The 24,717-nt window shown below is 49.0% G+C and overlaps 1 protein-coding gene across 15 annotated transcripts in view; it reads right to left on the reverse strand.

The window, feature by feature from the left end:
* Window positions 1-1,568: 1,568 nt before the first annotated feature.
* TP63 (tumor protein p63) overlaps window positions 1,569-24,717 on the reverse strand; it is a 138,737-nt gene continuing 115,588 nt past the window's right edge. For 6 of the 15 annotated variants that reach the window (XM_065557509.1, XM_042843866.2, XM_065557511.1 and 3 more), the window contains 9 exons: window positions 23,207-23,322; window positions 22,755-22,864; window positions 21,866-22,002; window positions 20,840-20,922; window positions 19,649-19,785; window positions 8,804-8,961; window positions 7,190-7,334; window positions 6,071-6,164; window positions 1,569-4,357 (listed from right to left, as the gene is read on the reverse strand). In XM_065557509.1, the coding sequence (XP_065413581.1) occupies window positions 4,061-4,357; window positions 6,071-6,164; window positions 7,190-7,334; window positions 8,804-8,961; window positions 19,649-19,785; window positions 20,840-20,922; window positions 21,866-22,002; window positions 22,755-22,864; window positions 23,207-23,322 (1,277 nt within the window). In that variant the 3' untranslated portion in view covers window positions 1,569-4,060. The remainder of the gene's footprint in view (window positions 4,358-6,070; window positions 6,165-7,189; window positions 7,335-8,803; window positions 8,962-19,648; window positions 19,786-20,839; window positions 20,923-21,865; window positions 22,003-22,754; window positions 22,865-23,206; window positions 23,323-24,717) is intronic. The other 9 variants (XM_065557508.1, XM_065557514.1, XM_065557516.1 and 6 more) reach the window with 6 other exon arrangements.

The following is a 24,717-nucleotide window of genomic DNA, read 5'->3' on the forward strand; positions in this document are numbered from 1 at the left end:
CTATTGAACCAGCCTCAAGTCATTCCATGCAAGTCCCAGTAGAGCTATGGAAGAGCAAGACAAAGACATTTCTCTCTGCATGGAGATTTTATTGCATGTTGTGGTGAGTGGCAAGTTTTGTTTTTTTAAAGACTTGCACCACCTCACTCCAAACAGCAGAAATAACATGATCCCAGGAGATCAGTGTTCATAGTGTAATCAAAAAAACCCACCGCCCACACAAAAAAACTAGACAAGAGTTCGTCTCGTGTGCAGAAAGAAAATATATACAAGGCACACAAAATACAGCTCTCATTCCTTTGAAATGTATGCACAGTGATGTGATCATTACAGACAGCCTGCTGGGTTAGACTGTGCAGGAACAGGGCACTTCTTTCAAGCAGATACGAGCTGGATTTAAAAAAAAAAGTGTAGATTGAAAAAAAAGAGTGATTTGAACTGTGCATTGAAAGACCTCATTTGTCCCACAAAACTGTCGGATTTTGTGTCTGCCTAGTCATTCAGTGAATTCTTGGCCAAAACATACCAATCTTCTGTTCAATATTGTGGCTGGATTGCAAACACCGAAGCTTCCTGCGGGAGACAAACCGATGAGCGAGGTGGGAGGCTGGGAGAGTGGCCGTAGCAATCTGCTTGCATGCCCATCGGCAGTCGCTGTTCAATTACTCAGCTCCCGTTGCCACCACACTGGATGGGAGGAGGGGGACCCTGGCATGGGAGAGAAGGGGGGAATGGAGGACACACAGGGCCCCTGGCATGAGGGAGGGGGTGAGTGTCCTGGAAATAGAGGGGAATGGGGGGGGTGACACACAGGGAGCTGGGGGGGGGGCAGGATGGAGCTCCTAGGTATGCAATGCACTCAGCCGGCAGAAGCAGCCAACTGTGTAATCCTCCTAGTAAAGATATAGGCCGTCATTCCTGTTCCTGCTTGTTTTGCCAGTGCGGAGACGTTTGGTGTGCAGCACAGATCTGGTGCCCACTCTTGAAAAAAGGGCATTAAAAGATCGGAGACGGTGCAGCAAAGAGCCACAACAATGATCTCAGGGCCGCAGAAAATGCCCGACAATGGGAGACTTAAAGAGCTCTGGGCGCTTAGCTTATCCCAAAGTGGAGTGAGTGTAAAGAGCTCCTGGAGAGCTCTTCAGTGCAGCTCTGCCTTTCTCCGCAAGTAAACCACTGGCTGGAGGCTGCAGCCAGACAAATCCAAACGGGAAATAAGGCCCACAGTTACCAGCGAGGGTACGAACTGTCAAAGGAAGTGGGGGATTCTCCATCCAGCCATGGCGAGTTATGATTTAATCCCACAAATGATTTGGATCAATACAGGGGTTACTGGGTGAAATTTGAAGGGGCTGTGACACACAGGAGGTCAAACTGGTTGGTCCCTTTGGGCGTTAAACTCTGTGATTCCATGAATATAGAAAGGGTCCCCAGGACTCGGCCGGGCAGCAGTGGTTTCGAAAACTCAAGGAAGTGATCGCCTGGCGTGGCAGTGAAGGGGATGCATCGCCACCCAGCATCTCTGGGAAGGCGCAAGAGAAAGACGAAAACGGTCTGGAAATTCAGTCTCATTTTCAATTCAGCTTTTATTTCCCGTAGGCTTCAACAGGGTGTTCCAACACACACAAGCCTTTGGTGTAGGCAACACCAGCATTGCTACAAGCACTGGCAGATCATCAGCTCAATTAACCCATAGGCTTGATCTAGCAAAACAAACAAAACAAAAAAAATCACAGCTATTCGGGGGAGGGTAAAAGCGACAGCAGTTCAAACTCTCTTGAAGATGCAGGATTATACCAAAGTGGGCTCTATAGTGGTACACAGGAGAGATGCACAGAAGATTTTTTTCACAGCATATATTTACCTCTTTAACGATGCCGCAGGTGAAAAGTTCAGTCTCACTGCTGAATTGAAAGACCAGGGCTGAAGGCCCCTCTTTGCACAGAGGCTGAGAAATCTAATTCAGTGTCTACTACATTCACTTTTCGGTCAGTAGCTTTACAATCAGTGGCTTTTATTGTAAAATCCTGCATCAGCTCAGAAGAATATTGCCACGTAAATCACAAAACCACCGAGGTGAAGAGGGACAAACCTACTTTACCCCCATGATTTTGCAAACTAATTGTGCCAATGCTTTCCTCCCGTTAACCGTGCACCACCAAATCGGTTCTTGCACTGAATCAGGAGCAGAACCATTCCCTGTTTTTGTAGCAAGTTTGCACGCTGTGCGCTTTAAGTACTTTGAAATCTAGGACTCTCCTCTTTGAAGTGTTACAAAATAAAACAATCACAGGGTTGAGGTTCCCCCATCTTTCAACTGCATCAAGGTAACAGTAATCTCGGTATGAAAATACAAACAGTATCTCTGTTCCATAGCCATCATGTTATAAAGGTACATCAGTATTTTACTGGGAAATGCTTACACTATATAAAAACCAAAAACAAACACACACCTTATTGTGGTTCTGGAAGACCCGGTAACCCAAGAGGAAGTAAAAATCAGGGAACAAAAATTACACATACAAAAAAAAATATCTATACACAGACCTTACTGGGTAACCGTCTCGCATTATGGTTTCAGAGCTATTCAGAATACATGTGGAGAGCGTGGCAGTGTTTGGGAGTTACTGAGGGGCAGTCACTGAAAGACCCGAGCAGACATGCAAGTTAAGAAGATCTGAGCTCTGCTTGGACGCAGTACCGCAGCACTGAATGCACTGCGCTGAGTTGTGGTATGGCAGGAAAACAAGCGACTCATTCAGAAGTTGCCTTTGTGGTATTCTGACCTGTCACAATGGAGGCTTGCCCTAAAAGACAGCCTGCTTTAACGGAGCTGCGCTGTTCATTTCAAACGTGTTCCTCCGTGTTAGAAACGGACTCTATTCAACTGGCCAATCCGCAGGTGAAAACAGCCATTGGGTTCAGCTTCTGTTATTTGTAATTCGTATCCTCGCCTCAAACAACACAACTGCTGCTGGACCAACAGGTCAACAGCTGGGTTTTAACGCTGTAAACGTAAACACAACTTTGTGCAGCAGTTAACACTCATGGCATCACACAAAGCCTTGGAAATACGTGTTCCAAGGCAATTATGGGCAGTGAAGCCGAGTTCAATCTATGCTGGGCATCTCTAGGATGGCTGTGCTTCCCTGGGAAGGAAACCCTTCTACCCTAAAGAAGCTTTAACGAGGCATTGTCTGGGCCTACAGTAGCTCGGCCACACAAATTGGCCTGTAGCCTCTAACTTACTCCTTTGCAATTTAATTGGAGATTTAACGTTGTGTCCTCCTCACCCCAGCCTGCCAAGATACAAACCCGCCTAAGCCTTGTTCATAAGCCTCTTAACAATCAAATGCAAAACGGCTAAAGGAAAGACCCCAACAGGAGGGCAGGCTGTCTGGGAGAGTGAAAGGCGCGCTCCGGGGAGCACAGAGCTCACATACATTCAGAACCAGGGAAACGGAGGCAGAGACGCAGCGGGCATTTTCTCCTGATCAATCGCCGGGGAAGGACAGGCACGGGGAAGTAGCTAGCAGGTGGGATGCTCACCTGAGCACGGGGCCTGCTCAGCAGGGTGCACGTGCTGCCTCTCTGGAGGACGGAGGACGCGCACCGCTCCGCAGAAAAGTGCCGTTTAAGTGCAGCATTCTGGGGCTCCCCCTTGATTTTTCTGTTGTATCAATGCACATTTCTCGCATTACAAAAAGACTAATTAGAATGAGCGGCTGAGAAGTACGAGGTGTGGGTCAGGGCGCCCGTGCACGTAGGTTTCAAAAGCCAAAAGACAAACCCCGCTCCCCTCTCCCCAAAGGAAAGCCAACAGCAATGGAGAAAAACACTAACCGCATCCCACCCGTCCTCCCACCTCGCTCCTCTCTCTCCCTGGCTACGCGATGGAGGCCGCGAGCCCAGGAACGCGGCTGAGACAGGATTAGGGGCAAGCTAGCTAGAGTAAGGTTCCTCTGCCCTTCTCCTCACGTACAGTCCGAGTGGAGGAAGACACGGGAAGGGTGGAGTAGTTCGTGGGTGGGGTGGGGGGGGTGGCAGAGCCATGGCGGCTTCACTCCCCTTCCTCCTTGATGCGCTGCTGCTTGTTGCGCCGAGCGTCCATGTCAAAATTGAAATCGTTCCACTCGTCGCGGGGTGGGAAGGAGATGGTCTGGCGGAGCGTGAAGCGGACCGCGTCGATGACCCGCTCCCCCCGGGTCTCGCTGGAGCCCACGCTGACGGTGGAGGCGCCGCTGGGGGTGCGCAGGAGGTGAGGAGGGGAGGAGAAGTCATGGAGCTGCCGGTGGTCCAGGATGCCTTTCCAGATGGCATGGCGGAACTGCTCCGGGATCTTGAGGCTCACCAAATCCTGGAAGGCAAAGAGGTATCTCCTTTAGCAACGGCTCATTGGACCCAGCCATCCTTGAGGTGCAACACACAGACCCTGCCTCCCCAGGACATACAGGGAAATGGCCTCCTGGCTGCCCAGCCACCACTCCTGCTGAGATCACTGTGCTATGGCCCAGGACGCGAGGGGTTAGAATACTACCAGAGGCAGAGAGCGGGCAGTTCTCTGGATCGCTCTTCCTGAACAGATTTTTGTGGAGGCCACACAAACAACGCTAGGAGACAAGACCAAACGAGTGCTCGGGCCCTAGCCACCAAGGCATAAAGGGGCTAAACCCTCTTCAGTCTGGTCTCCCAGAACAGCCTCCAGGAGCTCTGCTGCTCGTGCCGTGGGAGAGGCAGGGAGGTCTCAGCATGTCTGAGAATCTGACCATTTCTCTGTAAGCCGAAGAATGGATTTAGGACCTTCACTTTGCGTTCCAATATTTGAAACTCTTGGCCTTGAAAACTGCCTCTGTTAAAGGAGATCAAAGCAGCTTGTCACACCGTCCTGGAGACTGAGAAATCCACCCCCCAGACAGAAGGAGCTGGTTTTGTACTGGTTTTCAAACAGGAACCAAGCGCTATTCAATGGCTGTCACTATGCAGGGCAGCGTCCTGGCCATCACCAGGATACACAGCCCTAAATAGAACGGGGGGATTTTAAGGCTCCAGGGCTGTACAGAAACACTGATCCTCACCCAGGAACAGACAGAGCCACTTATCCCATCACCATCCTCCAAACCCAACTCCGGGAATGCTCTGATCTGAGCTCTGTGGCACTGACTCACTGGAAGAGTTCAGTTTGGGCTCCGCCTGGCCTCTGGGCTAAGATCAGTTCCATTCAGCTGTTCAATGTGCTCTGGGTCCAAACCACCACAAAGTTCGGTATGGGTATGTGAATTAGAGGGCCTGGTGTCCGCGGCCATCTCTACACATCCCGACACTTCTCTTGCTCGCCCACAGCGGGGGCGGACTCAGCCTCCCTTTGTAAGCCTGGCACCAGCTGCTCAATGAGGTCACGGTTGTTTGGGTAAGCCAAGGAGTTGGGATCAGCTCTTCTAGCTGCAGCCGTGGAGGGGAAAGAGCGGCCCATCCTGGAAAAGCAACAGCACCCCAGCCTGGCTGAGCCCTGGGGAGCGACAGAGGGGAGGGCAGCCTGCCAGCAGAGAGCAACAGCAGTGGACAAGAGGAAGCAACCTGGCAGAAGAAGCCACACTGGAGGGGTAAAAGGAGATCAGGTGGCACCAGACCAGAGTTTAGCAGTAAGCGACCTGGCAAGATCATTAGAGTCAGGCTGGGAAACAGAGGCAGGGAGAGGAAAAATGCAGACGACGGATGGGCAGCCACTTATTTTTTTGTTTTGTTTTCGAGATCATCCGTTTGCAGGTAAGTCAAGGTATTTCCAGCCCTTATAAACGGAAACCAAGACCTGGAGAATTAATGGGTGTGGGGTTTGGAGCCAACCATGAGGCCAAAATACTCTGCACCAGGCAAAGCGAATATCCTACTGCACTGGGGTTGGGTTCGGTCTCTCAGCCTCCTCAAAAACCTTCTCTGGTTCACAATAGACTGGATTAAAACTACCTGCCCTTAAAAATCTCTCGAATAAATATGGAGTCTGGATTTCTGACCCGCCCGGCCCCAAGCAATGGGGTGGAGAGAGCGAACAAACGAAAGGGGGACTGTTACTTACATCCATGGAGTAATGCTCAATTTGATAGATGGTGGTCAGCCCCTGGGTCGTGAAATAATCCACGCAGGATGAGCAGCCCAACCTCGCTAAGAAGCTGCAGGGGAGGAGGGAAGGGAAGGAGAGAGAAAAAGGATCACCCTGGCTGCAATAGCCCAGCCATAGCATAACCCAAGACTCGACCACCTTGCAGCAGCTAGACACTGGGAGGCTGAGCCGTTCCCCCGGGGGGTCCCCTCCTCCAGCATGGCTGAGGTCAGTAGACACCAGACAGCACTGCTATTGGACAGCTCTCAGTCCAGTGCCTAGCAGACCTCCCAGGATGCCACGGTGGCAGGTGGTGACCTGAGCAGAGAGGTAAGGGAGCAGCACAAGCGGTGGAGAGCAAACCCCCGTAGGGGGAGTCCTTCCGGGTTCGAGCAGAGGTACTTCCCTAAGGGGAGAGCTTGCCCGGCAGACACGCAGTGTGTGGCTAGAGGGCTTCGCTCAGTAGATCCAGGGCTAAAACGCATTACACACACACAGCTGCGCCTCTAAACAACATATCCGTGCCTAACTGTCAGTGTTCGGCTAAAGGAAGCATTAGCCAACGTGTTTGGGCTCCAAGAAGGAAGCAGGACTCTGTCAGAAGCCCCTGGGTTCTAGCCCCAGCCCTGACAGAGACTTATTTTGGGACCATGAGAAAAATCCCCTCAGTCCGATTGATCCCACCAAGCACCTCAACTACTGACGACTCCAAGGGGGATGGAGGCCTCTCATCAGCCTTGTAGGCCCCAGGTTGTAACCCCCATTTCCCTTCCCGTGTGACGGGGATGATGCTACTTGCTGAGCCTACCTCCGAGTGGGAGGGGTGTCAGTGTTATTCGACTACTCTCTGAGAAGCACAGAAACGCTGGCGTGGACGGTGCTACCGGTCAGTGCGCCAAGGACCACCTACCCCTTGGATGTGTTCTATGGAAACTGCTCCTCTCTCATCCTCCCCAGGGAGGATCAATCCGATAGCCCCAAAGACGGGGAGGAGAGAGAGCCCAGGTGACCGTGTGGCCCATACACTTCACCCCCGATGCACAAGGCCTTGTTATGCCCCTTGGGTTTGGGTCTCGCCGGCCTGCTCCCGCTCACCTGACGATGCTGCAGTCTGTGGGGTACGGGGGTGGCGGGGTGCAGTGAGACGTTGACGGCATCGAGAGCGAAGGAGGCAGTGCCTGCGTAGGGCTGAGACCGTTCATGTCTCCGGTCATTGCCATGTGGGTGCCCATCATGGGAACTAGATGAAACAAGCAAAGGGAGAGAATTGTTACATCAGAATTCCAACCCAATGAGCCTTCAAGGGCAGCTCCCCGACTCATAAATGCCACGTATTTCAGAGGGAGTCTTAAAGCCACCATAAAGCACCCCAGTGTGCTGTATCAGGGGGGTTATCTTGGGTCAGGAGAGCTCTCAACTCTTCTCTCCTAACTAGTGTAACTGTAGATGATAATCCAGGCAAGGCAGCAGAGGGAACAACTCCAGGCACAAATATGCTGGATGGAAACCTAAGCAAACCGCAGGCTTCTCAGTTTTCTTTGCAGCGGAACAGTGGACAGGACAAAGCCAGCGGGGCAACCCAATACAAACACCGAACCCCCTGGTTTTCAGAGACACGAAACCCCCTAAGAAAGTCACAAGGAGTCTTGCACCTCTGAAACCCCAGCCCTAAGTTGCATCTGGATCGGCAGAGCTGCCCAGCACCTCTCCGTGGTTGGGATTTTGCCCCATAGACTGCAATCGGAGGTGCCCACAGCACAGATCTTCTTTGAACTTAGGAAGCGTTTTTTCATGGACCCAGGGAAAGCTATGCCAAGGAGACAAGTTTGCACCTTCTCTTTAAAAAAGGAACGGGGAGGCAACTGAATGGTAAAAGCAGAAGAGGTTATTGCAGCAGCAAGGCAGGCCTGCAACACCCCGCACTTTTTACCCTGGGATTTCAAAGTGACTCCAGAAGCGGGACACGTACGTCACAGATGGGGAAATGGAGACGTCAGCGAGAGACAGCCAGTCAGCGACAAAGCTGAGAGAGGAACCCAGATCTCCGGAAGCCCAGCCCTGTGCCCCTGTACTGCCTCGAGGGCAGCAGGCTTTGCTCCACGACTTGCATTGGGTCTACGTAGCTGGATCAACGGCCCTGAAGCCTGAAACTTGCTCTCTGCAGAGCAGGGACAGTATGGGCAAGCAGCCGTGCATGCCTCCTCTGCCCCACCCCCACAAACATGCCACAGGGTACGTCCACGGCACGCAGCAGCTAGGAGGTGTGATTCCCAGCTCGCGTAGACAGACACGCATTAGCAATGCTCCGGGTAGCGTGGTCGCAGCAAGCCAGGTGGTGGGGCAGGATTGGACTCTGTCGACGAGCCCGAGCCGTTGCCCGTGCTGCCATTTGTACCACGCTATGACGGGCAGAGCTAACGCGTCTGTCTGACCAAGCTGGGAATTATGCCTCCCAACGACAGTATAGATGTACCCCCCGACTGGAGGGAGGACGGACTGCCCTTCTGAGTGGGAAGATGGTTCCACCTGGACCTGAAATCTTGGGCCACTCCGCTGTGATTGCCAGACAGGGGCTAACGGAGATGGGTGCTGGGACATGGAGAGAGATCACCTGGCCATTTTATCCCACTCCTAGCCCCCTCGTCAAATACACCAGGAGGTCAATGGGGAGCAAGAACAGACGAGCAAGAGAAAGAGCCAGCCCCTTACTGTTGGTTCCCATGCCGTCGGGGATGGCGGTCGGGGTTAGAGCATTGCGCTGCTGGGGGTTGATCAGCTGGCTGACGGAAGGCAGCTTGTTCATGCTGTTCATCTTGCTGAGTGGTGGGGAGTTGGAGCCGTAAGACGACTGCGATTGCATGGAAGTCCTGCAAAGTAACGGAGAGGTTAAGGGTGTTGAAGCTTATGGAGCAGATAGGAGCTTGACCCAAGTCTTGTGTGTATCGTGGGAGGAGGGTTATCTGCTCTATTTTGATATAAATTACAGGTATCACAGGGGTGACGCTAGGACAGCTTGTTGAAAAATATCTATTTTTCAGTAGGAAATATTGAAAAATAATTAAAAAAAACACAAATTTCCCAAGGAAAAAAGGTGGCGTTTTTTTTTGGGGGGGGGGGGTTTGTTGGAAGAACAAACTGAAATGTTTTGAGGGGGAGTTTGTTTGGTTACAAATTCAGTTTTTGGTTTTCAATAAACCCAGAAAATGTCTACCAAAAATGTTCCGAGTTTTTTTGTTTTATTTGTTTTATTTATTTTAGATAAAAATATTCTACTGAGCCAACCTTTTTAAAAAATCCATTTTCGCTAAAAAAAAAAGTGACGACGTGATTTCGACCAGCACTAGTCATTACTGACGGCCGGCTGCAGGCACTGGGACAGTTTTCGAGTGAGGGAACAATTATTACATTGGCCTTTTTAAAAACGGGTTGCTGAGGATTCACAGAATCAGGCTGCCCCTCCATTTCCAGGTGTGAATTACAACCAGAAGTTCCCCGCGGAGACAGTAGGTGCTTCTGATCTCTATGGACGCTGAGATTTTAAAAGCAGCTTAGGGGATTTGGATATGCAGCTGCTGTTACTTTTAATGGGAATCGGAGGTCCAAATCCCTTAGGCTGTTCTGAAAAAGTATCAGCCTCAAATTACAAGTCTCCAAACCAGACTCAAACCAGCAGCCTCCTCATGCACCAAACCTAGAAGGTAACCAACCAAACCCTCTCCAAATCCTCCAATGCAAACAGCCTCACTCCAGCCAGGATTAACAGATGCTTCTGTAATAGGCCTGCCCAGGGGGAGTTGCTTGTGAGATCTCTCCCCTCCCCACCCTGGACTGCTTGCGGGGCAGGATTTCATCGGGGACGATTCAGAGAGTGCCAGAGCCCAGTCCCCGGCTTGAGTTACAGCCATGGCATTCCATCAGGAGTTGGGTATTATTTGGAATATGCAGAAAATGATCATTAAGGCCAGTGCAACTGGCAGTGGCAGCACGTCACGCTGTCATAAGAGACCAGGCTCTCCCCCCTGTATGCTGGGCAGAGATCTACCATGCTGGGGGCAAAGGTGCTCGGGAACCGGGCAAGCTTCCCAGACAAGATGATTTCTAACACAGCTACTTGCCTGGCAGAGCTACAGGACTTGAGTGATTGCTTTGCTGCATTCCAATCAGGAAATATTTTTCAGGTATCTAAAAGGGTGTCATAAGGAGGAGGGAGAGAACTTGTTCACCTTAGCCTCTAAGGATAGAACCAGAAACAATGGGTTTAAACTGCAGCAAGGGAGGTCTAGGTTGGACATTAGGAAAAAGTTCCTAACTGTCAGGGTGGTTAAATACTGGAACAAATTGCCTAGGGAGGTTGTGGAATCTCCGTCTCTGGAGATATTTAAGAGTAGGTTAGATAAATGACTATCAGCGATGGTCTAGACAGTATTTGGTCCTGCCATGCGGGCAGGGGACTGGACTCGATGACCTCTCGAGGTCCCTTCCAGTCCTATAATCTATGAATCTATGAAATACCTGTGGGGAGGGGGAACTTTCTCCCTGTTATTTCCCATCAGGAAACCAACTCATCTGTTCTCTACCTGATTACACTGGATTCCTGGGAAGTGACATTTCTTCTATGTGAATGATGTCGTGAATGCATATGTGATCTCATGGACCACCTGGAATTGCAGACTTCACCATAAATTTCCTGCCTATAAAGATTTTTTTTTCTTTTAAACTAAAAGACCCTAATTTCTGGATGACCTACTGAAACCTTTAGCATCCAAGCCCTACCTCCATACAGACAGGCAGTCTCCACCTGCCCTACTCTTTTTAGACTTGCTACGTTGGGTGGAGAAGACATCTGTTAACAGGATGCAGAGCCTGAGGAAGTGCAGACTAATTACACAGTGATAGGAGTTACAGAAGGGCGTGAAGGGACCTCCTTGTATTTTGGGAGCACAAACGTAGGACAAGATCCAAAATAAACTTCACAGACCCAAGGAAAAGAGACAGTGCAAAATGCGTACAACTAACATTAGTTAATAAACAACATTAACATCAGCTCCCAAGGGGAAATGATTCCAAGCCTTGAAATTCAGAGCCAACTTTTCAGGGCAGGGCTGGCGATTTATATCAGAGGTTTCAGTTCGACCATTATAAAAGTTCAGGCCAGCCACCAAGTTCAGGTCTGGCTTGATGCCTTGTTAAGGTTCAGAAGGGGGTTGCATTTGGGGGTTTAGCGAAGGTACACGTTTGGGTGCTTATGCTAGCCAGACTCAGGATAACATGAGCAACACAGGGCTGAGTGGATGCCTGGTGCAGCAGTTCTCTTGCTTGTGATGTTTATGCAGCCAGAGACATGCAAATCACCACGTAACAAGCTCTCACCAGCCTAACTCTTCTCAGGTCAATGGAGTGTCATCAGAAGAGAATTTGGTAAAGTTTGAGAGTGGTTTTACTTTTAAAAAAATACAGTGCCTGGATCTATTGGGCAGGTGTCTCAAAAGCACTCAGCACTGGATCTAAGGCTTCTCCTACTCACACTTCAGTGAGAGCAGAGTTGGGCTAATGCTGAACGCTTTTGAAAATACCGCCCAGAAGCGTCTCACCCAGAGCCGACCCTCCTCTCGCTTCCTCCTGATTTACCCTGGCCTGACTCCCTGAAGCCAGTGGAGTTGCAGGTACAAACCAGGCGTGAGAGGACAATCAGGCTCCCTATGTTTATGCCCATAAGCACTTCAGCTCAACTATTTTATCATGTAAGAAGATACCCAGAAAATTAAGAGGCAGACAGAAAAAGAAAAATCCCAAGATAAACCAAGATGCAAAAGTTTATTGAAAATTAACATCACACATCCATGTAGCAACAGCCTCGGTAACACAAGAAAGCAGTTCTTGGTATGAAACACACAGTAGACTACCTGGCGTTTGGAGATTTGTTTATAACCAATTGCTTTGTTTCCCCAAATTCCTTTCTTTTCTTTACACGTATTAAAAAGCCTTGTGGATGAAGCTCTTATTTTAAAATGATGTTTAATGAGTCCCAAGGAAGATTGTAAGTAGGAGAATTAAAATCCATTTGATACCAATGCCAACGAAATGCATTTTAATATCAAGGCATAAGGACTTCAATCAACAGACTATTACACTTCTTGGAACAGTCTGATGCACAAGGCACAAAGTCAAATACTGCAACTGATTTTTCTTTTTTTTTTGAAAAGAGACTAGCTAAGCATATGGCCAACAACATTTGTAGTTCTGCAAGCTACTGTCAAGGTAATCAACTCTCATATTTCAGGGCATTAAGTGATCATCTGGAAGGGTCAGGAAAGAAATGTTTCCACTTGCAAAGCATGGCATGGTTGGCAGGGCTACTTTCAGGCAGGGAAGTATTACCCCCTATCAAAGGCAGGATATTGGACTTGATGGATCACAAAACCCTTCTTCACACTAGTGAACATTTACTCACATGCACAGTCCAACTGAAGTCAATAAGAAGCATTCACCAACATGAAAGAATGGTTACTTACCTTATAGTAACTGTGGTTCTTGGACATGTAGTTATCAGTGTGGATCCCACTTGAGGCGAGTGTGCAAGATAGGGATTTTTTTGAATAGCTGTGTCTGCTGAGACATGCCTGCACCATGGCGTCCTCATGACGCCCATCCACCAGGCTAAGGGTCCAAGGAGCAGAGAGGCCGCAACCCTCTGTTTCCTCACTAATTCGGATTCCTGAGGAGGTAGGACGCCAAGTGGTGGGATCTGGGAACCTCACCGATTTCAGAACTGGGAACATACCCGAAGCAGGCAGAGGCTGCAGGTTAAGCTCTAGTGGAATGAGCCGTAATATCGGGAGGGAGAGGTACGTCAGACGTTTGGGAGCAGATTGATAGGTACAGCATGATCCACTTGGATGGTCTCTGGGAGGAGACTGCTTGACCTTTGACTGCACCAGAGATGGCAATGAAGAGATAAGACAATAGCCAGAAGGGTTTTTATTCTATCAAGGTAATAGAATAAAGCTCTGGAAACATCCAAAGGTGTGAAGTTTCTTTGCTCTCAGAGCAGAATGGATTTTCAGAAAGACAACCGGCATGTGGATGGATTGGTTTAAAACGAAAGCCTGAGACAACCTTTGAAATAAATTTAGGATGAGGTCTCAGCACTGCTGTGTCTCGGATGAATGCTGGGGAAGGAGGATCAACCACAAGAGCTTGGAGATCGCTGACCCTCCTGTCCTATGTGATGGCAACTAAAGAGTTCATCTTGAGAATGGTGCTGATGCCACTGGTGCCAATGCCAGGCAGCATTTGTTCAGTGCCAGGCGGGCGGCCAAGCCAGCAGCACTCGCCTCGGCCTGGGAAGCAGGTTTAGTGGGTCATTCCCAAGAGGGCTGATGTTTCTGCAAGTCCCCATGGGAGACCAAGGACCAGTGCTAGGAGCCAGGTCTGTCCTGCCTTGTCTTGTACCATCTTCCAGTGCCAGAGCTTGCCTGACACTGATGGATTTCTTGTTGACACTGGTCCTCTGTGTCACCTTCTGGCTGGAGGGGGCAGGAGGATATAACAGGGGTCAGATCCTTCTTTGAGGTGGCACTTCACTCCTCTGGGCCAGAAGTTACCCTCACAGATTGCTCTGAGAGGCAGAGTTTGAGATGGACACCCCTGGATTTCAGAGTCCTCGCCGAGAAGGAGTTGCACATGGCTCTTGCCAAGACAGAATAAGGAACAACGGTGGTTATTAGCAAGAAGTATTAAGCCATCACAAGATGGACATGGCTTGAAGCCTGAAGGCTTTGAGTCGGCCATTAGCGGAGAAAGGTGCTAAGCCCCAAAACGTGTCAGCTTTTTATTTTTTTGTTAAATACCCAGACTGGAAAACAAAGTGCAGAAGAATAATTAGGACGGAAATCTATCAAATAAGTTAAATCTAAGAAACATCAGGGGGTAGCAAGCGAACGCATTAGCTCTGTCTCGCTACCATGGGCAGTGCGGGGGTGGAGGTTGTGGACACACTTTATGCTCCTGGCTGGTGGGAACAGGAGATCACTGTGCAGACGCAGCCCAGTGGATACTGCTACTCAGAAGATTCCTCTCTTGAGCATATGAGACCCTTGCGTACCTAGACTGGGATCCACACTGATTCGAGCACCTCTAAGAAGAATTAGGGCTTCACAAGCCACCATAGGCGCAGTCCAACCTCCAGTGAAGTCTGTTAACTTCAGAAACCCTTTTGAGTTCGGTGGGAGTTGGACTGGTCCCAGTAGGGTTGATACAAAATCAGTGAGTCTTTCAATTGACTTCAGCAGGCTGTGGAACAGACCCTTTATGATCACGGCGAGGCAATTAATGATCCAGGTTGGAGGTCATATTTCTAAGAAAAAAAAATTCTTGCCTATGCTAATTAATGTGCTTTTCACCTCCATCTGTCCAGCAGTACAAAATACTTTAACTACTTGCATTACTACTGCATGACCAGCATTAAAACAAGGACTACCTGACCAACGGTCACAATCCCCAGCTGTTTATTCTTAAACATAACCCCGTCCCACCACCCCGAGTGAAAACATCTTTAATTTAAAAAGACAAGAGGCATTTTACGATTGAGACCTGCTCAGAGAAACTCTCACGAGTTTCACAAACAACAGTAACAGTAGAGAGTTTTAACAAACATATTACAAAAAAAAAATACATTGAGGAAGGCGCCATTGTGGTTTCAGACCTCCCAATGCTAACGCTATAGCTAAGAGATCTGCAGAACTGTTTATTCTTGCAAAGTTTGAGTCCCTTCAAGAGATTGTTTTCACTATTTTCTCTGTTTCTAACAAGCTGGGGTTTTTTTGTTGTTATTCGCCACAGAGTTCCTAGTCCCATGAGCTGGACAACAAACCCCAGCTTGGTTCATGGATAGACTGATGGGTTTGGGGGGATGGAATGTTTTAAGATGGCATCGCTCTGTTTGGGAAGCTCTCTCCTGGAGTCCGAGAGTTCACTCCTGAAGCAGGCCGAAAGGAGACTGTAGAGGACGAACCAGAGAAAAGAGAAGATGAAGGCTTAGGACCTTTATAAACAACCCAGAAGAGAAACACCTTCTTTCTACCTTCATGATCACAGTCTGGACTAGAAGGAAGAGAAACCCCACGTGGCTCAGGGCCTGCATGCAAGGGTCTCGGATAGGAAGGTTCAGCATGCCGGACAGCCCTTGTAGGAGTGCCCAAGAACGATAGTAACAGAAAAAAAAGCGCCACGACTAATGGACACGGAAATTCAATTTCCAAATCATGGGGCACAAATACGTCTTTGGTGTTGATTCCAGCTACCGATCAGCAACACACTGATCAAGCATGAGCCATGCGTGGGGAAAAGCTCTCATAACAGGGAAAAACCCTGGTCTAACTGCAGACCACCCCACACTTTGTTTACTTTAAAAGAGTGGCTGGTACCAGACAGGAGAATAATCCAATTTATTGCAAGATGGTTACATTAGCTTAATCTACCAACCACACCAACACCACTCTTCCAAGGCTGGTTATTCTATGCCACAGGAGTGGAATATAATGCATAGGGTAGCACTGAGATCCACACTATTTAAATGTGGTGTATGCGTGGGGGGGAAGGAGGGGAGGACTCTATCATCTGCACAATAAAATATACTACTACGTCCTCCCACTTAGCCCTACTTTTTTGCTCCCTTTCCCTGTGATATTCCTCCAGTCAGAGCACCATCCAAATGCCTGGAGCTTACAATGCACGAAAGCAATATAAAGCATGCCAGGCAGACCATTAGCCTTCATACCGTTAACGGTGAGCAACTAGACCAAGGTGTGAACGGAAACTTCACTGATATCGTTATTTTCCTACTGACTACAGCACAGTTTCGCAAATTCATGCCTCAGTTTGATCAGCACAAGCATTTGGATCGCTCTGCCTCACTGACGCGGACTTGAAAAATGAATTCCCTGGAGCACAGGTAACAAGGAGCTCGCTCACGTAGACTGAAAGCCAGTCGATGGTCTGCAAGCTACGGCCATGTTGATACTACAGAAGTACTTTGCTGGGAAACAGTGATAAGATGGCTCCTAATTTCAGGAACACTTTGTAAAATTGCTTTAACCAATTTATGGCCAAGCCAAATTAAGGGCAGTTTGCACTTTCTGAACAGTAAGTACTGGACCGAAACTGAATACCGAAAAATGTTGGCTGAATTGGAGAAAGTGTTCTGGTCACGTCTATTACAGACTGAGGAATAATCTCATGGGGGAAACAGGAAATCTCATTGCATTTACAGCTAGAATATTGGAAGGCTCTATACAGCAACTGGTGGAAGGGTCTTTCTCATCTCTAAGTTCTAGGATTCCCTGGTAATGCAGCAAGTCTGTGTTTTAAACTGGTGTGGCTGGTAGACTGATCTTCCAAATTAAAATATGTATTGGTCTTATGAAAATGCACTCAAGGCTTTGTCTGTGGCATATGCAGGATGAAAACTGTTGCTAAACCCCCACCTATGATCATGAAGGTATCTGGCATGCCAGTAAACTAGGGAAAACCATGCATCAAAGAATGAGTAGACAGAATGCAATATGAGACAGAGAGAGAGAGGGAGGAAGGGAGGGAAGGGTATCTGTCAAAATGTGATTATAGTGAAATATTTTCTGATTACCTTGTCAAATGCAATACTTTTTGATCACCATTAGGCTGGTCTTCTCTCTCTCCCAAAATATTAAGACAATTATATTTCCTACCTACCAAATGCAGTCCGACATTTTTGCATTAAAACTGCAGGTTCGTACAGTATTTTTCCAAGCAGGTCCATTTGATTGATTTTTAAACAATTACTATATTGCTGTTGTGGTTTTCCCCTTTGCTTTTTCCAATCCTCAACCACACCCCTTTAACGATTAAGATGAAACTTTTAATGTGACGGGGGGGTGGAGGGGTTCAGCTCTTAACTATGGTTCTAAAGGGTCATTTGAAAGAAATCAGTTTCTCTTTGCTTAAAACTCGATTACAGAGCACAGCCATGCGCACACAGCTACAGGCAGCACATCAAGGCCCTGATCCCGCAATCAGACGCAGGCAAGCCCCAGTGGCTGCACAAAGCACCAATGGGACCAGAGGCAGACACACAATACACATGGGTAACTGCAGATGTAATTTGTCGCTTCTAATCTCCGAACTGTGCATGCAACTTCGGCACACATTTTTGAAAGTGTAGCCCTATACACAGAAGTATTTTCCTTTTCTTTAAAAGCAGCCCGACAAATGAGTCACTGTTTATCTTGCCCTGATAAACAAGCAGTGACTAAACCTCTCCTACCAGATTAGCAGCATTCGCTCATTTTGACCTTACTTCATAGACGAGACCATGTCACTGAGTCAACGTCTCCGGAATTTCCTCTCTTCATTACCCCTTTGCTGAGACCTTGGAAACTCCTTTACCCCCAAGCCGTAGGCGGGTGGTAACAGACACCAACCCATAGGTTGGTTCTTTATCCCTAAAGGTCTCTGGTTCTTGCTTGTTTGTGCTGGAATGAATCCAGCTGACCTGATGTACTGCTGGTTTGCTGAAGTACTCCCACCAGAAAGCCAACCAAGCCTAAGAAGTTGATATTTTTAATGCACTTTTCAGTAGACTATAGGCCACCTTGCAAGAGAGCTCAGCGATTACTGTGTTAGTATTGTGCAAATGCTGAAGGATAACTTTCCTCCTCCATTCTTAAAAGCTCTTAATCTTTCTCCACAGTATCTGGGCACACTTGGCAGCGGAGAAATGAACACACAACTGGAGCAGCGCCAGGAGACGTGCTGAAAGAAGTTTCATTAAATTAAGTGGATGGACTCACACACACACAGACAGTTTCTAAAGGTAAAAATACCAACTTTGCCTGCCAGGAACCCATCCCATTGATACGGAAAGAACAAAAACAGTAATTATGGCAAAGCAACACTGTCAGCATTGAGAGGAAGGGTGTCATTTATGTCAATCCTCTTCTGCTTACAAAACCATTTTTATATAGAAATAGCTGTATCCGGGGTATCTTTATAGCCACAAAGGTATCTCTGGGTGCAAGCAGACTGTGTCTACAGCTAGCCTTTATGACGCAGACAAACACACAATGCAGACTGCTGAAACGTAATGGGAATCTCACCAAGTAGATAGGAAAGCCCCACAAGTGACCTATGGGTTCCATCCATTTCAGCCCAAGACCTGGCTAACGTCCCTATAACACTACGGCTGGCACTCAGAGTGCATCCTCTGTACACATGGGGTGAAATGTGCCACTGTGCAGAGAGCACGCACAAGGCCTAGGCACCACATAAGCCCCAAGACAAGGCCTAGGTACCCTATGGGCTCAAGTGGGACTTACGAGGTACTTCGGTCTCGTGCTGCCTCTAGTCACGCAACACCCACAGCCTCCGGTGAACCTACACTAGCAGGAATGAAGACTACTGCATGGGTGGGTGCAAACAATACACACTGCTCCTTTCTGCTGACTGCTTTAGTTCTCAAGCAAGCAGTGCAAGTCACGAGACCCGGGGTCTATCCTCAGCTGTGTCACTGACTCAGTACGACTCTGGGCAAGCCGGAGCCTTCGCGGTGGCTCAGTTTCCCCCAGCTGCAAACTGGGGAGAATGACAGCTTCTCTCTCTGAAGTTAGAGAAGTAGTCACCAAATTAATGCTCGTGAATCCTTTGATATCCTTAAACGAGGGGCCTGATGCGTGTGCTAAATATTGCCTTAAACACCCCCCGGACACAGCACTTCTGCCCTTCCCTTTTTTACTTCTGCAATTTTTAACCCACCCTTTTAATTTCCCACTAAGGAACAGCATCTGTCCATCAAGGATAGCAAATAAATGTGTTAGTCTCTAAGGTGCCACAAGTACTCCTGTTCTTTTTGCAGATACAGACTAACACGGCTGCTACTCTGAAACCTAATTTATTGAGGGCACAACGGCCGGGTCTAAACGTTCTTTACAATCCCGGCTCACAGATAGATTCCAAGGGTGGGTGAGTTGCTGCTGTGGAGTATTTTCCCTTCGCCACAGAGTACGGCCCACACCCCGTATCGCTGAGCTCAGTACGTTTCTGTCTGCAGGCAGGTTAATGGAAGTGGCTGGACAAAAAGTACTTCAAGACTCTCGAGCCACAGCCTGGGCATTCCAGTTAAGAAGCAAGCATTCCGTTCTTCGCCATGCGTCTCGTAAGGTCAAAGGCAAACCGTCTGGGATAACAAGGGACTGGACCGAGTGGGAGGGAGGGTTCCGTTGCCCTATTACTGAGCTAGGAGAAAGCTGCGGAGTTGGGATCTAGCTCTCAGCTCCTCTAAACGTTTGGACTCAGGGATTTGTTTTGAGTCCATCCCTAGTGATGACGGATTACTCCTGCCGCGTCTGACCAACGAGTCACGCTGCTCTAGGCCTTGCTATTGGGCAGGATTTTGCCAGAGGGTGGTAAACAGAGGTTATTCGGCATTTCTTCACCGCCACATCAGTGGCTGAGTGTGTGGGGACAACCGGGAAACCCTCTCTCCTCCTCTCCCTCCAACACACTGCTGGGGACCATACTCACTGCTTCTGGAGCAAGTGCTGGTGCTGCTGCTGCTGCTGTTGTCTGTACGTCTCAATCGTGTGCTGTGGGAGGTACTGCATGAGCTCCAAGGATTCTTTGATCTTTAGCAGCATTTCATACGTCTCCCGGCCCCGTACCTGAACAGTGGGGATAAGGTAACACCTAAAGCGCTTGGATCTAAAGTTACAAAGCCACAGGGTAGGACTTCCAGCCACCTCCACGAGCTTCTGCTAAAGCCAAACAAACCACAGCAGAGCAGGATGCAAATACACTGGCTACACATGCCGGGTATAAAACTGCCGTTCCGTGTTATATGCAGTGGGTATAACTGCTGTGACTGAAGCGTCACAATCCAGGTCTGGATTACGAACACTCAACATCTGGGGGTGGTTTCGATCAAAGCCTTTCATTTGGCTCCATATGAATATACCGGGAAAATTCAGACCCAGCTGTTTAGCACTCTGAGATAACGCAGCAGTAGGTGCTAGAGAAAATCCTACGTTACATTCTCTTGAGATGAGATTTCGATCGGCCTGGATTTAAATATCACATGCCCCAAGAATAGGGGTGCTTGGATCTGAGAGATTGGTTTGGGCCCATCTCTTCCTTTAAGTGAACTGTGCTTTGAGTGCCAGGGGCAACATTACTCACTGAGAAAACCAGTCAATTGGCAATTACAAGACATTTTTTGCTCTTCTATTCCTGCCGTGTGTTTATTACAGCATATTCCATTTTGATCACTTTCTCGGCAGTGCTGATAATGCTCATAAAAGCCAAAAACTCATCCATCTTGGAGAGAAAGAAAAGGGTCCAGTCCATTATTGCTGGAGGAACTTGAATTTCATAAACTCAGAAATGAGAGGGGAGAAAGATCTATTAGGCCATCCAGTCCACCCACCCGCCACTGCAGGCTGTTCCCTTTGTACATTCTTGGGTGCGTTGTCCAAGCCATTCTTAAACAATTCAAGCAATGGGTCTTGCGCATTGCTCGCTTGAAGGGTGAATTTAAGGTGCAGATTTGAAAAAGCTATTGCTCGCCCCTAAAGCCAATAATCGGTTGATAACTGTGCATCATGGATGTAGTTATTTTACTCAGAACCAAATAAGCAGCTCATTTACCTCAATTCATTTAGATGATGCCCAAGGAATTAGAGGAACATGGGCCAAAAACAAAACCAGTACAAAGCTTACCGGTAAGTACAGGAGCTCGTCATCTGGAGAGCGCCGTTTTTTGATAGATGTCATCTGTATCCCATGCGTGCTCTGCCGAAACGCTGCAAGGAAAACCCCACAGTGCCTGATTAGAATTCGGCATGTCTACTGCCGCTGGGTTTTCAATGAGATCTCTGCGCTCAGGACCCATACGTTTGAAAAAGGTTGCTGGCTAAACAGCACCTGCCGGGGCGTAAATGCGACTTGAGGCATCTGTTTGTGGCTATGAAAGTACGGAGCTGACTCTCATATCTTTGATACTGTACGAATGGCCTTGACAAATGGGAAATGAGTCAACAAGAGAGCGTTGGGCAAATAGAAAATTCACAACTAACTGCACGCAGGACAAGAAGCGGGACTTTCCACGCAATACAATGAATCTAAGCATCTCCAGGCTGCCTAGCTCCCAGTGAATCATTACCATATTGCCCATAACTCTTTAAGAGAATGGGCTGAGTGGCAAAGAAGTAGAATCTATTGATGAGGTAAATCCCTACAGCTTGTTGTTCCGAGCTAAATTCTGGGGCCTGGCTAAGTGGAAACACTGCGCACGCAGGAAACCAGGGCTGTCTGATTGGGTTAATGTCTGGGCTTAACAGGAGACTTGAGTCCAGTCCCCCTTCGGGGGAAGGGTAGCAGACCAACCCCCAGACCATGTGCCATATTTAGGAGGATATCTGCAACACTATTCGCCACAGACAGGATTTCAGTGCTGCGAGGGAATCTGCATGCTACCAGTGACAGAAATGCTGGTGGGAACGCAGGCCCGCTCACTGTACCAACAAGGCAATCTGTTTGAGAGCAATTAACGTTGAGTGGTTTTAATTCACTGCTCAAGCAGAAACCCTCCAAAGAGCCTTTTCTAAGAGAGCGGTGATTGCTCTTCCACCCCACATCCTCCAGTTCAGTCTTCTCCAATCTTAGCTGCTCTGGTACCGAAGCTGGCGTGCTCCCCATGCCCTGACAGCTTAGGCTGCGAGCCCCCCCACTGTGCCAGCTACTTACGGCGCTTCGTACCGTCGCCATTCTTTGTGCTGTCAGAGACTTGCTGCTTTCTAATGCTGTCCTCGTCCGCTTTGCGGTCCCTCCCCGGACAAGCGCAAATGCGGGCTTCAAAACACCGGCGGCCTAGGACTTGTCCACTAGAGTGAGGAGAAAGAGGGGAGGCGTTAATTCAGGCCCAGCGGTGACCAGCAATGCATTCGCACCTTGAAACTCAACACAAGGGGGCAAACGTTCCCTCCTCCGACCTGGATCACAACCAGAACGCCCCACATCTGAACTAGAGACCGGCTAACAGCTACCTGCTTTGTGCACCCATACACGTTACTAACCACGCAAATGGATCCCCTCACTGATCACTGCATCTCAGCTTGTTCTGCGAATCCCTGCAATAGTACCGCACTCGCCGAACGGCTGCTTGCGTTCGCGACGCAGCCGCCGGGAATTTCCACCTTTGAGCATCTCAGAACTAGACACACGCGGAATCGTTTCAACTGCCTCCACCAAGCTGCATGGCACAGACGGGGCTTTTCCCCTGTAGATCGCAAAGCAGCTCGCAAAGGTGGGCAAGCGTCACCAGACCCATTTAAGAGATGGGAGAAACGGGCCCACAGAGGCGACGTGACACACCAAGGTCTCACCGCGAGTAATGCAAAGTCCGTGCTGGAAATAAACACCAGCTCTCCTGAAGCTCAGCCTGATGCCCTGATCTCTGGATCACCCTGTAAAATAGGGGTGAAAATAATTCTGCCCCCCCCCCCCTCATTTTTAGGAAGTCTACAAAACCCTCCTGACCAGGATGGGAGCAGGGAAGTAATGTCGCCTGGCAAACATAGGGCAATGCTCTCCCATTCCACCCTCCAGTGCTACCGATCTGCTGCGTGCTACTCACTCTCTTGTTTCCAGCGTTACGATGATGAGGATCGGGCGGCGGTTCATCCCACCAACACAGCTGCTGTTGCACATGAAGTTGTACAACACCGTTGTGAACTCTGTGCCGACCTGGACACAGAAAAGCCGTGATAAAGGGGTGACTGCAGATGGAAGGAGCTGTGTATTCCTCTTTCCCCCGCTAGCTACACTTTTATCACATCATATCAAAGACGGGCCGCAAACCACAAGGGTTGGGTCTGGATTTCGGCTTTCTCAGAGCGTGGGGAAGTTCAGACCCTGGCCGGGTCCTGCTTCAAACCCCTCTGTGAGGAGGAGGAGGAGATCAGCAGGCTGAAGAAAGAGTTAAATTCTCCTTTAACTAAACCAAAGAGCTTTTCAGAAGTCCCCTCCCTTCCGCGCGGGGCAGGCTTTGTTAGAGAGGGCAGGGGAGAACGCCGATCTCACGCTTACCTGCGGCGGTTCATAGGGTACGAGTACACTCTGCCTTCCGGTGATGGGGTCTTCCACATACTGAGCATGGCTGTTTCCTTCCACCCGGATCAAGTGGCTGGGAGGGGCGATCTGCCCTGCAGATGGAGGGAGGAGGCAGAAGGAAAGATTTCCTGTGAAGGAAGCTCAAGCCCAGGGGAGCGTGATCTTCCACAGGCCTAGGACACGCTATCTTCCTTACTCAGCCGGCGCCCATGGCCACGGATGTGATTATTATTCTCACCGCACCTCACGGAAGCAGGGAAGACAGACGTGCCCACGGAGTATGTAGCGGAGCAGGGACTTGAACCTGCGTATCTTGAGCCCCAGGCTCGCAGACTAACCACTGGACCATCCTTCTCTGGCGCTCGAGATCGGGTGACCAGACAGCAAATGTGAAAAATCGGGATGGGGGTGGGGGGGGGAATAGGAGCCTATATAAGAAAAAGACCCAAAAATCGGGACTGTCCCTATAAAATCGGGACATCTGGTCACCCTAGCTCGAGAGGAAGCATTGCCCTGCCTTTGAGAGCTCCACATTTGGGGCCTTGTTCCAGAAAGCCACTCCATGAAGGTTTTGAAAAGCCCGTGCACAAAGCAGCTGGAATCCTTCAAATCCCCACTCCTTTTACTTGCTTTCCAATCAATACCCTACATTACACGGCTGCCTCCTGCCACTCCTGCCCTGACGGCGAGACACGGTACAAGCGAAAAGAAAAGAAAGGAATACAAATTCTATCCGTAGCAGTCTTTGAACGGCATGCTCTCCCATTGGGCGGTCCTCTTATCTCCCTTCTTCCTGTCCCTAGCCCCCTTGCCAAACAACTAGAGCCCTGGCTCACTGCACTGCCTTGTCTAGTAGTTTAGGAGATTGTAACCTCCCCAAGGCAGGTTCGGTCCGCTGCCATGCACAGCTAGGGTGCTAGATAAACAACACATCTGGGCCCCAAATCAGATGCTTTTCGAACCCACGTGAACTTGGGTAAGAGACAACACAGATGTTAAGTTTGGAAAAGTTAAAAACCTGGGACATCTTTATAACGACTGCTAGCAAACTAGTAATTGCAGGAATAAGTATTAAATTAAGAAACAACGGATTGTTAACGAATTAATCCTGATCAGATAATGCTCAACGAATAGGAGGACGGTCTACAGCACTTGGTGTTACCCTCCTAGAGACAAACACCCCTGCATCTCTGAGACGTGGATTAAAGACTCAAGATGATATTGCATCCTGTTACCGGATCCCTTTCCCAGTAGCACAGAGATCATTCCTGCATAGAACAGCTGCCTCTTGGAAAGGGAGCGAGTCTGGGGAGGTTGTCTGCGCCAGTGTGGTGCAAGGTCAGATGCTGACCCAGCATGGGCAGCCTTGTAGTTTATTTTAGCCCTGCCTTCCCAGGGCTGTACCGCTGCATTAGCGGGAGGCCTCCAACTACACAGGGGTGGCCAACCTGAGCCTGAGAAGGAGCCAGAATTTACCAATGGACATT

Source organism: Chrysemys picta, chromosome 9 (assembly GCF_011386835.1).
Source record: "Chrysemys picta bellii isolate R12L10 chromosome 9, ASM1138683v2, whole genome shotgun sequence".
In the NCBI taxonomy this organism is placed as follows: Eukaryota; Metazoa; Chordata; order Testudines; family Emydidae; genus Chrysemys; species Chrysemys picta.